The sequence below is a fragment of the Lathamus discolor genome, chromosome 3 (assembly GCF_037157495.1).
Source record: "Lathamus discolor isolate bLatDis1 chromosome 3, bLatDis1.hap1, whole genome shotgun sequence".
Classification (NCBI taxonomy): domain Eukaryota; kingdom Metazoa; phylum Chordata; class Aves; order Psittaciformes; family Psittacidae; genus Lathamus; species Lathamus discolor.
Window position 1 is genome coordinate 7,780,126 of NC_088886.1, and position 12,675 is coordinate 7,792,800.

At 40.7% G+C, this 12,675-nt stretch overlaps 1 protein-coding gene across 1 annotated transcript in view; it reads left to right on the forward strand.

The window, feature by feature from the left end:
- Positions 1-12,675, forward strand: part of NRDC (nardilysin convertase) — a 28,520-nt gene that overhangs the window by 7,238 nt on the left and 8,607 nt on the right. Inside the window, exons 5-18 of the mRNA XM_065673352.1 lie at positions 1,133-1,206; positions 2,626-2,721; positions 3,633-3,755; positions 5,233-5,290; positions 6,201-6,274; positions 6,465-6,534; positions 6,934-7,011; positions 7,426-7,546; positions 7,625-7,683; positions 8,236-8,290; positions 10,363-10,467; positions 10,738-10,861; positions 11,401-11,487; positions 12,063-12,182. Coding sequence (XP_065529424.1) covers positions 1,133-1,206; positions 2,626-2,721; positions 3,633-3,755; positions 5,233-5,290; positions 6,201-6,274; positions 6,465-6,534; positions 6,934-7,011; positions 7,426-7,546; positions 7,625-7,683; positions 8,236-8,290; positions 10,363-10,467; positions 10,738-10,861; positions 11,401-11,487; positions 12,063-12,182 — 1,244 coding nt within the window. The remainder of the gene's footprint in view (positions 1-1,132; positions 1,207-2,625; positions 2,722-3,632; positions 3,756-5,232; positions 5,291-6,200; positions 6,275-6,464; positions 6,535-6,933; positions 7,012-7,425; positions 7,547-7,624; positions 7,684-8,235; positions 8,291-10,362; positions 10,468-10,737; positions 10,862-11,400; positions 11,488-12,062; positions 12,183-12,675) is intronic.

Below are 12,675 nucleotides of genomic sequence, written 5' to 3' on the forward strand. Positions count from 1 at the left end.
TGAATGGCAATGGAGTATTCTCAGTGCTGTAAAATACCTCTGGAGGAGAGTAGACTCCACTGCAAACTCGCTTTGATCAAATACATTCCTGTGATGACACCAAGAACAAGTGTTGGCACATTTTTATGAAGCATTGCCTAAATTTCACTCTATTTGGCCACATTCAGCTTTTATTTGCAGAGCAGTCCAGCTTTTTTAGATGTTTGGAAGTGTGAAAGAGCCATAAATACAATTGCGGTCTGTCACAACAGATCACTTAGTGGAGGAAACACAGAAATTAGGAGTTCTGTAGAAGAGCATCTCATGCAAAGAAGATAAATGGATGCTGCTGCTGATGTCAGCTTATTCAAGCACTTGTGGATCTAAAGAAGTTGAAATACATCCCTTTCAGTAATCTTAACTTAATGGGTCCTGTAGCTGTAGAACGCTGTCAGCAGTGTATTACCTTGAGCTTCAACCAGTTCAGTGCATCGTTAAAAACCTCAACAGATGAAACTGAGATACCAGATTCTCTGGCGGCCTTCTGCAGAGTTGTCATTCACTGCAGATCTGTCCCTTTCCATTGCTCTGCTCTCTATGGGTACAGGAGAGGAGATGTACCTGGATGACAACTCTGACTTTTACAGTAGATGCTAAAGTTGTAATGGATATAAAAACTTACGTTTCAGAACATCAATCAACAGTCTCTTGCTTGGCGTTACGAGGAAAGTTTCCCTATGGTCATGTTGTTCCTAATGAACAACCAAGGATTTCCTCTGAAGCATTTGATACTGGTCCCTGTTAGAACCAGGAACCAGGAACCAGATTAGATGGGTCACTTGTCTGATCGGGTATGATCATTCTTAGGATATAAAGGCAGATAATCCTGCTCCCGTTAGTGTCATATCCTGCTGTATCCAACCAATTCATTCCCACTCTATGGAACAGGGAAGGCCTTCCGTTTGCTTTTTCGGTGGTATTTTATAAACTGGCTTTTCTCTTTCCTGAAGATGATATTGTCAAGAATAATGTAATTTATAGTGAGACAAGCGGCTTTATAAACTAAACCAGTAGATGCTGGGGTTGATTGCTGGTTTTTAGCCTTAGCTTAATAGACACTAAAGAAAAGTACATGAATTTTTCTGTTTCATAGGTGGGCACAATTCTTTATTCACCCACTAATGATCAGGGATGCAATAGACCGAGAAGTGGAGGCTGTAGACAGTGGTAAGTAGCAGTGACTTGCTCTGTGTGGTTACCCACCTTCTTAAAGAAATAAAATCTATTTTGCAACACTGGTTATTGGTTTCCATTTTGGACTACCCTTCTGAGCACTTCAGTCAAGTTCACCTAGCTTCACAGAGACATTAAACTCTCCAGTTGAAGTTTCAAGGATATCAATGGCTGTTACAGGAGAAAGACTGAATGTAATGCCATCACTGCCAGATTTTACCATCTCATTGCTTGAGTTAGAGGTTAGTAATTTTAAGTGGTTTGGCAGTAACTGGTTGGGCAATTACCTGAGCATGTGAGATGCTCCTCGGTGAACAGCACAGCCCCACTGCTCTCTCCAGTCCTATGTGGAGTTAATACTATAAGTTGAAGTGAGCTATAAGGGTGTGAGTGGCTGTGTAGATCTGAATTGCCAGCTGGCCTTAAACCATGACAGTCCTTATTCTAACTCCTTAACTACAAAGTTGCTTCACAAAAGGAAAGTGAACCAGGCATAGAAGTGAGTGGGCTATTCCCTTGATTTTCTAAGTATGTAATGGATACCTCCAGATTACCTGTAAAACTGCACTGTCTTAGAAAATACTTGTTATTGGCAGATATCCCAAATGGGTTAAATATTGATTCCAAGTGGTCGTGGGCAATTCAGTCTTTGAATTTAGATCAGTGTCAGTATAGACAAGGGCCTTCTTTGAGTTAAGGTGTGGTTCAACAGCTTAAGCCAATTTACGCCTTCACTTGCACTGCCTTCATCATGCAGATCCACTCCTTCCGTAGTACTGTACTGACACTGTAGTAATGTCCTGCCAAGTAAATGATGTCAGCTTGAGGAATTGGCTGCAGAATAGCCCAGCCAAAAGAATGTGTGAGTTACTAATGTTTCTTATCACCACCAAAAACTGGAACAAGAAAATGCAGTTTAAGGGGTGAATTCCCGATTTTGGTAGAATCCCACATTTAGATTAAACTGATTGTAAAACTCCATGTTTGGGAACTGTCTTGCTCAGCTTTCAGTTTCTTACTTCACTATTAAGCTAGAAGTTGTTCTGTGTGATATATGGGCAAAGCAGGTTTGTAATTGTTCTCTGTCTCTGTTCTTTGCAGGGCTTGACCCTGTAGAACATTGAAGGCCTTGTGTTGCCACTAGATTTAACAGATTGAAAGCATTCAGACAGGACAGGTTGGGGCTTTACATGCTTCCCCTCCTTATCCCTTTCTTCTCAGCAATGAGCTATGTTTTTCCTTTTCTCTTGACCTACTACTACAAATCCTATTTCATTACCTCATCATACATTAAAACAAATTCCAGGCTGCATTTGTGTGGTGTCTTCTTTTCAGATCAGCTGGGCTTTATGCTTTGTTCTGTGGAGGCATGACCTCAAATTTTGATGCATGCCAATGCAATTTCTTTAACAGAGTATCAGCTAGCAAGACCCTCTGATGCAAACAGAAAGGAGATGTTATTTGGGAGTCTTGCCAGGCCTGGACATCCTATGAAGAAATTTTTCTGGGGTAAGTTCTGTATTTATGTTATAAAGTGACAACACTTAGAACTCTTAACCCCTAGAAAGTGGTTACTGCACTGACATGAGCTATCTTATCACAGCAAATGCTAGCCTTGCTCACAAATATCAGATGAATTACTCATTTTATAGTCAAGTGTTTGGGAATAAAAGCAGCTGCCTGCTTCTTAAGATACTTTTCATTCTGGTACTGCTTTTTGCTGAGGTTGAGGCTCGGTCGCCCTAGGCGTATAATCATGTAACTTCCTGTTAATGTAAAGGTGGTGCTGGCTGAGTCATCTCTGTTTTGCTTAAGCTTGTTTTTTTGCTATTAAGGTTTCTTGGAAAAAGAAGGTATTTCTGGATTTGTGCCTAAGGAGGCTTTTCAAAGTAAATAATTCACCATTGGACTTGCAGAAGTAAACCTTAACAGCCATGGGAATGGAGCAGAAGGGAAATTTGTTCTTCCTTTCCTGTACAATAGGGAGTCCAGCTCCTTTGTCCTCATGGCACTTGTGAGCATGTAGACTGATGTGTAAGAGTTAGTCAGCTTTGAAAGGTAGGTAGATTTTGCAAAGCTCTGTAACAACCTATTCTGAACATCGCCTTTTTCCTCTCTTTCCCCTCTCCTGTTCTGCAAGTTCCATTGGTGAGGGAATAACTGGTGACACACAGTGAGCTGTGCAGAACTCAGCGTGGGTGGTCTGATGATGTGTGAGGACTCTGTACGTCCTTGTCACAGAAATATCAACTGCCCTTATAGTAGGAACTAGAAATGGGAAGATAATAAATTAACATTCCTGTAACTCCAGATTTCTGTTGGGTATTGGTAATGTGTTTACCATGACTAGACTGAGTACCAGCGGAGGAAAAGAGGTTCTCAGTATGTCTGGGTAACTGACTGCCTTTTACTCTTCACAGGTAATGCGGATACACTCAAACACGAGCCAAAAATGAATAATATTGATACCTACGCTAGACTGAGGGACTTCTGGCAGCGCCATTACTCTGCTCAGTACATGACTTTAGTTGTCCAATCTAAAGGTAACGTCAGTTGCTCCTTAAAAAGTCTTATTGTTGCTGGTGGTGTAGTGCTTTTGGCAGGAGTTCAGCTGTAGCCCAAGCTGTTTTAGTGGATTGTCCAGTCCTGCAGGAGGTATTTATATGTAGATTTTAGCCTGGTTTCCAAATTAAACAAGACTTGTGCAATTGTGCTGCTTTGTTGTCATCCTGCCACTTCTGGAGAAACTTTTCACTGAAACAGTTGAATAGGTTCCAGATTAACACAGAAGGTAAAATCTCAAAGGTGTATTTAAAGAAGACTCTTGTAGGACTGTAGAATCAGACCATTTAAATGACTTAGTGCTGCTGGTTTCTCTGCCATCAACAGTGAACCTCCAGAGAAAACGATGGGGAGACTGCGACTGGGGCTTCTGATTGTCTTGTTCTGTTTGGGTCTCTTTTAGAAGAGGTCTTAAAATAAAGCACATTTCTCTAGGAAGGCTGAAGACTTTGTTCTTCCTCGTAGACTGACAAATTCTGTGCACATGGAATCAAGTCTCATTTCAGCAAATAACTTCAGACCCATGGGCTGTTTCTGCAGAGAATAAGGCATTTCTTAGAAGTTAAGCATGTAGAAGAGACCTGTGCCAAAAATAAGGAGTTGTGTGTATTCGAGTTAGGCTTGCGCTTAGGGGTTTTGTTGAATGCTAAAAGTGGTAGTAGTTCCCATCTGTAAAATGGTGGCGGATAATAATGGAGGTGGTAATTCCTCTGTGCTTTTATCTTCTGTCTAGACTGTAAACTACTTAGGGCACTCAATGCCTCTTGAGTAGTCATTTATGGAGTGATGGATTGAAACGTTTCTTCTGAGATGCGGAAGAAAATCCTGGTAACTGATAGTCAGCCAGGCCAACTTTGTATTTCTATCCCTGATGAAACAACAGAAACCATGAATCCTCCCCCCACCCCATCCCACCTTTGTTGTTGTTGTTTAGTGTATACAGCCTCACTTTGGGAATTCAGAATGCTGGCTTAAGCCATTTCCAATCAGTCAGTGAAAAACCCCTCAAACTTCTCGTTCTTGACACATTTACTTTAGACAAGAGAATGGGAAGAAGACATTCTAAGCATTGCATTTGGGTGCGAAAACTGGTGTGTATATCCTGAACACACAGTGATGGAATGAGACCAGCAAGTACTGGTGATTTTGTAGATCCCTAAGTCAGTGAATCCTTTTCAGTCACACCAGATACTACTGGACTTCAGATCCCAGTTGCATCAGCCTGAGATTTCAACACTATGTGCAAAACAAGAGCTATGACAGAAGATACAGTTCAGCGAATAGCAAGAATTAGCTCAAACCAACAGCTGAAACGTAGAATTTAGAACTTCGCAGTTTTAAAATCTAGTGACTTGCAGCCTCTTTAAAATAACTCGGCTGGTGAGATAAGATAAAGAATTTGTCTTGGATCTCCAGGAAATTGCATTTCTGCTTTTCTGTTTTTTCTCTCCTTATTAGAAACACTGGATACACTGGAAAAGTGGGTGACGGAAATCTTCTCTGAGATCCCAAATAAGTAAGATTCTTTTGATGAATAAAGCCATTAAAACCCCAAAATTGTCTATCTTAAAGTGATGGGTTTGGTTTTGGTTTTTTATAAATCCCTTCCTGGAGAAACTTAGGAAATGAACATTGGTTAATTAACATCCTTATCCAGGGAAGAAAAGGCAGCTTTGGGAATGAGTGGCATTAACTATTTCAGGCAGACTCTGTGTCTGCTTAACAGTTACTTAGCTTGCAAGCTGTACAGTGCTGATTTGCAGTAGTGTTTCCTTCATATGTGCCAATACCTTGATTTTTATGATAAGCCTTTCAATCCCAGATGATCCTTTTATGTTGCTTATCTTTGCTTCGTGTCAAAATTAATTAGCAGCAAAACAAATTAACACCATCTCTTGAGTTTACATGTCATCCTTCCAGGGCTTCTCAATAACTCACTCCCACGTGCTGTCTAAAAGGGGTTCTGCAAGAACTTCACTAGCTCGACAAGCATTTTATTTCCTCTTTCATTTTCTGCGGTGCATGGAAATGTGCTTGTGAAAGTCTAATGCCATTCAGACACGTGTTTGTCTCTCCTGACCCCCTCCTCCTCACTGCTTCTTCCCTACAAGGAAATCCATCAGGATTCTGTGAATCCAGGGCCAACTCAGCTATGAAAGCAAGCTTTTTATTGTTACTGCCCTGAACAGAAGGACAGGGAGGAGTTGATGTGGTACCTAGAGTCTTGGGTAACTACTCTGTGTGGGCAGAGTGTGAGTGAGTGTCAGGTTGCATCCACTTTGGATCCTGAGCTCTTTGTGAAGGGCCATTTTCTGGTTGTCTGGTGCACTGTCTCTGTCACATCAGAGCTAGGGATGCTCTTGTGATTACCTCAGTGTAACAGTGAATCCTTGCCAGTAACGTCACGCTCTAATTTTGCTTTCAAGTGGTTTACCCAAACCCAGCTTTGGTCACCTGTCTCAGCCTTTCGACACGCCAGAATTTCACAAGCTTTACAGAGGTGAGTAACCCAGACTTGTTTCAATGCTTTGAAAACCTGCTTCAAAGTTTTCTCTGGGTGATGTGGATACTTTGCAGAATAATGCTTTGTGGTTCTGAATAACTGATAACCATTATTTCAGCATTATATAAAGTTTCTTACCTATGTCTAATCACGTATATTTATGTTCAATAAATCTATTTGTGTTCAGTTGTTCCAATCAAGAAAGTTCATTTACTGAGTATCACTTGGGCACTCCCTCCACAGGCACAGTATTACAGGTACGGTGGTGCTGCTCTTTACTTTTACCATGTTTGTTATGAATAATTTACTGACTTTCACAACAAACCAAAGAATCTCGTTTGTCTGTATTACAGATACTTTGGCTCATCTAGGGGAGCATGTTTTAAATGAATTTAACTGATATACATATGGCTCCTTTTATAAACTGAGTGGTATTGGTACACAGCTGATTGAGCATCATTCCCCACTGACTCAGATTAGCCATTATGTTCTGAGCTCCCACATTTTTACCTTGTTATCCTAATGCTGACTGAAAATGCAAAACCTGCCATGAAGAAACAGACAGTGTATATTTGAATCATTTGTCTGGTGATTTGAGTTCCTCCTGTGAAATGTGTTACCTCCAGGCATTTAATCTCCTTCACGTTTTCTTTTAGGGTGAAGCCTCTTCATTATATTTCCTGGTTAGTGGGACATGAAGGCAAAGGCAGTGTTCTTTCTTTCCTTAGGAAAAAGTAGGTATCTTTTGAAGCATATGTATTAAATACTTTGTTATCAATTTTGTGTATAAATATTTTCTCACCATATATAAAAGCAGGCCAAGTCTGCCTTTTTACATCAGTGTTCTGTAGCGAGGTTATTTAAATTGATGATAGACCCAAGTAAGAAATAAGTTGGTTTTGGCCTGTGATCCATGGATCAGCGGTAGCTGTGACTGATCTTTAAGAGGTCCCCAAAAGGTAACTTAGCTTTTTCACTGTTTGTCTTAAATTCCATATCCTGAGTTTCATATCTCTGTGTTGGAAAAGCTTTGTATAAACTGTAAATGGATCAAAAGCCACTGAAGTAAAGCTATGATATGCTAATTGTAACTAAGCTCAAGTAAAGCTGAAATGGGTAATTAATAAGTACCTTTAACTCTTCCATAGATTTTGGGCTCTTGCATTATATGGAGGAAATGCTGAGACGGGGTTTGAACAGAACGCCACTTACTCCATCTTCAGCATCTCTGTGACTTTGACTGATGAAGGTTACAAGCACTTCTATGAGGTATGGGTTACTGCAACTGGAGTTTCTTACGGTTTTCCTCATGTCTGGAAAAATGAATCTATTCCTTTCTGCCTGCAGGTGGCTCATGTTGTATTTCAGTATGTGAAGATGCTGCAGAAAAGAGGGCCAGATAAAAGGCAAGTGTTTGCCACTACTTCAGATACTTGTGAGATTGTCCTTTTCCATTAGCCTTTTATTTGTAGTGCTTGCACTTTATGGAGTTACTAGAGCACGAGCAGTGAGTCAATAGTAAAGCTTGTTTGTGTAAAGCGTGTCTGCATGGGAAATGTATCAATTTAAGTTAAAAATGAATTTGCTAAAGGTTTATGCGTGCTTCTTGGCACTTTTAGTTTGATTTATGGTGATCTGTTTTGTAATTTAAATCAACCTGAACTAGTGTAGATGTTGGGTGCAGTTTGGGGTTTATTTAAATGAATTCATTGAGCCAATCTTTGTAGGTAAGTCTCTTCCTCTTCAGAAAATTGCAGACTTTTCTGCTAATTGAGAAATGCCCTTTTGGGTGGAAGCAAATTGCGTGTAATACTGGCTTCTCTGTCTTATGCCTCAATGAGTCACTGAACTCACCTTTGATGCCTTTCCTAGCAGACTGATTTTTTTACCACATTCTTAATAAATGTTGTGGAATAATGGAGGAAATCCACTTTTATTCTTTTCTCCTTCCTTTACAGAATTTGGGAAGAAATACAGAAGATTGAAGCTAATGAATTTCACTACCAGGAACAGGTATTCACCCACTGTTTTGTGTTGATATAGGTAAACCACACAAAGGGTTTCTTTTTCACTTTGAAACACATTTCAAAGCTCTATTGACCAGCAATAGATGAAGTTGGATTTTGCTGAAAGAATTTGTACTGTAGACAGAGAAATGTGTTTTTGCCTAATTTCACTGGGGTATTTAAGCTGTTTTGGCACTGTTGATTCCTGGGAATAGAAAAGCAGTGTTGTGTGAAAGGGGTGGCTTGCTGGTGACCTGCCCTCACAAAGGTTAGGGTGCTAATTGACCCCCTTGCCTGCTGTTACAACCTTACACAGTTAAATGTGGTTTTGTGTCATCTTCCTTGGCTTACTGGATCTTACCTCTTTTTATTAGAGGTGAAGAAAAAGAAAGGAACACGATGTAGATAATTTGAGAAGCCACGCTTCATTCTTACTCTCACTTCACTTTCTTACTCTCGCTAAACTGAGCAAGAATGGGAAATAGTGGAAGTGGAGGGTTTTCCTTTCCTGATACTACAAGTATTTTCAGACACTCTTAAGACCCTCCAGTCTGCTGGAGCATCAGGGTGTTAGAAATGTCATTTTCAGCAAATCCTTGCATCTGCAGCTCTGCCTTCAAAATAGCATATGAAGGACTTTGAGTGTCTTGAGTGGCCTTTGAATAGCACAAGTGGTGTTTGCAAGTGATACAGCAAGGGCTGCTGCTAACAACCCCTAGTGACAGATAAAAGAGCACTTCAAAATCTGTGAAGAATGGCTATTTAGTATAATGGATGTAACAGGAATAAATGTCTGTTGCCCTACATACTGTTTCATCGTAGAACCATGGAATGGGTTAGGGTCGGAAAGGACCTTAAGATCAACTAGTTCCAACCCCCTTGCCATGAGCATGGACACCTCCAACCTGGCCTTCGATTCTGTCTTTAATCATTGCCAACAGAGGTTGTCTACTTTTTCATCCAAGTGAAGCTCTTTAGTCCTGACAAGTTCTTATTGTCCTTCTTTTTAGTACTCCCCACTAGAATTTTACACTCCCCAAACTGTTCCTGCTCTAATGGACTATGTACTTCCCAGTATCGAGCAGGTGCGAATAGAAAACACCCAAGCTTACACTAGGGAAATACCAACTATTAAGAGTCTTGCCTTTTTAGCCAGTTGATTTTGGGTGATCATTAAGAAGTTACTGACAGTGCAGGAATTTAACTCAAAGCAAGGAACAGAGATACGTGTGTGTGTTTGTGACAGGGTTGTGCATCCCAAGGACGTCTTAAGCACCTCACTCTTCTGGTTGATGGAAGGAGCTGGTACATGGCTATCCTAAAGAATAACAGTCACAGAGGCATGGTTTAGTGACAAGCAGTTGTGTCCCAAGAGAGGTTTAATGTTTCTTCAGGTGTACAGTGTCTTAAGAAATTCATGGTCATGTTTTCCACTGCCTTTACAAGACACAGTTGTGTCAAACTTGCCTCTTTTCAGATGAACTGTGGGCTGTGTCTGCACCAGAATCTCCATAGTATGATGCTGCCTGGTTCAAAAAAGCCATAAAGTGCTCAGCAAAGAGCTTTCCACTGAACAGCCTTACACTGTTAGAAGGCAGTCTGTACTTCTATGTCTGAATAGGAGAATCTCTTCCTCTTTATACTGTATGTCATGGCAGAGAACTTAGCAAAGGAGCAGAATCAGAGATACTCATGCAGCAGCAGCAGTTTTTTGCCTTGCTCTTTCCAGGCTCCAGATCACTTTAAATCTTTAACTGCAGGACTCTGCTTGTGTTCCTTGAAGACAGTGAGGGCTTTCTACTGGGTCTTTAACCTAGGAGGCTCAGTGACTGTTAACTGCATGCTCAAGCTTTCTACAAAGGTGACATGTCTGGCATTTCAGGACTCTCGGAGAAGTCCTAAGCATTAGATATGGTTATGGAATATATTTAGCGTAATAATTGAAGCTAAATGCCATAACAAGCACAGCATGAAACTCATGCTCAACATACCTGACCCATCAAGCTCTTCTCAGAACAGAAAATGGATATTCTTAGTTTTCTGATGATGTGAAAAATAGCTTGCTTTATGTGCTTACAGACAGATCCAGTGGACTATGTGGAAAGCGTTTGTGAGAACATGCAGCTGTTTCAGAAGGAGGATTTTCTGACAGGAGAGCAGCTCTTGTTTGAGTACAAGCCTGAGGTAAGTATTCTTTGAACTCTTGATTACATGTTTTGATGTAAGGAGAATATGGACATACGGTATAATATAGGCACTTATAGGCATTTATAATTAGCCATATTCCAGGCACAGGTTTTGTATTAATTGAAACACTTGTATTAAGAAAGGAAATGCAGGCTTTTTTGTAAGCTTGTTCTGTCTTGTTCTTCCTGTGTTCAGACTGAGAAGTCTTTGGTGGGTCAGGCAGAGCCAGAGTTGCGTTTGACCTGAAGTATTGTCTTGAACTTATAGATCATTGCTGATGCCCTTAACCAGCTCAGTCCTCAGAGAGCCAACCTCATTTTGCTGTCTGCTGCCAATGAAGGCCAGTGTCATCTAAAAGAGAGGTGGTTTGGAACACAATACAGTGTGGAAGGTAAAACAGCAGCAGAAGCTTGGAGAATGTCTCATTTTTATGTTAGATACTAAAAGGGTGACGACATAAAATACAACCACACAGAAGTAGGGAAATGAATCCTCAGTGCTTTACTCACCTCATCATTAGACAAGTACTCTGTCCTACTCAATAACTTTGCTCTTCTTTGTTTGGTATCAGCTGATTCCCACTCCCTAGTTTGTCATTGTTTCAGGAGGCGGGGATCCCAGCAGAGCCCTCCGCTTGGCTGCCATTCAGGTCCTGAAAAGGGAAAAGAACACAAACGCTGAAGGGCAGGGTGTGTTGGTAGCTGATTAATGATGCAGGCAAGCTCGATTTACTTCTTAATAGGACTACTTCAGTCCTGCTCCAGGGGAGTTTGTAGGAAGGGATTTAGAGAGTCATGATGAACAGCAGGACATTAAGAACCTCCTATTATACTGCAAATAGTCATGGGGCTAGCTAAGGGGTGAGCTGACTGGCCTAGGAAATAGGATAGCTTGAACTAAGTGCATCTTATGTTGGTTTTTTTTTAATAGATATTGACAAGTGCTGGAGTGATTTATGGGACAGTGACTTTGAGTTAAATCAGGATTTGCACCTTCCGGAAGAAAACAAATACATAGGTAAGGCACCTCAGCATCAGCGAAATCTCACCCCAATAATCCCGGAGTTTGCTGTGGTTTCAAACAGTTTAATTTCCTTCTGAACATCGGCCTGGTTTTGAAAATTAAAGAGTTCTGTTCACCGGAATTTTATTCAATTTCTGTTATTTATAAGCTTGAGCTGAGTTTTTTGAAGGTGTAAATTTACAGGTCATAGAGCTGTAACAGAGCAGCCTCACACAGTCAGTGAGAGGTAATGCAGAGCTCCAGGCTTAGAGGAGCAATTTTATTTACCTAATCTTGATGGGTTTGAAAGCATCTAAATACCATCTGGCTTTGTTGCCAAAACCAAATGACAATAAACCCATAACTTGTAACCCCTATGAAACACAGCATCACTGTTTCTGTGTGGCTTCTGAGCCACTATTCTGGTGTGGAGCTGAAAAAGAAATGTTCTTTGGGTGCAGGAAAGCATTATTGTGTGTAATGTAGCAAGCTGGATAAAATAATGTTGATAATTTTGAATACCTTCCTGTATGCAGCCTGTGTCTGTGAACCCCACTAACTAATGTTTTGGTTTGGTTTTCCTTTGTTAGCCACTGACTTTGCTTTGAAAGTTGCTGACTGCCCTGAGACAGAATACCCTGTCAAAACACTAAGCACACAACAAGGCTGTCTCTGGTACAAGAAGGATGATAAATTCAAAATCCCAAAAGGTAAACACCTTAAGGGCTTTCAGAAGAGTAGGAAGGCCCTTTCTTTACCAGCAGGAATTTATCTGAAGGCAAATTATCTGTGATAGTGTTCACTTAAGCTCAGTGTTTACTCTCAGCTCCTCCATGGTCCCTTTGATGTGTTTATTAGCTACAATGAAAGAGAAGCAGGTAAACCACCTTGCAGGGAAGCAACTCTCCTGATACCTCAGGCTGGAAAGTGGAATCACTGAAATATACTGACTTCTGAATGTCTGACTATGGGCAGACAGAATATGATACTGAGACAAGGGCTTGAGAACAAGGGAACACATCAGTTAGAGGAGGGTATATTCTCTTCTACAGAAGGAAAAAAATATCATCTGGGTCTAAGACAAAATGTGTAAAATATATTGCTGCTTTCAAGCAGAATGTCCCAGTTTTTAGTATCTGTTGAAGAGATGCTTAGTGGAGTTCTGTTGTCTCTATAGGTCACACCATGTGCCTTAATATTCTC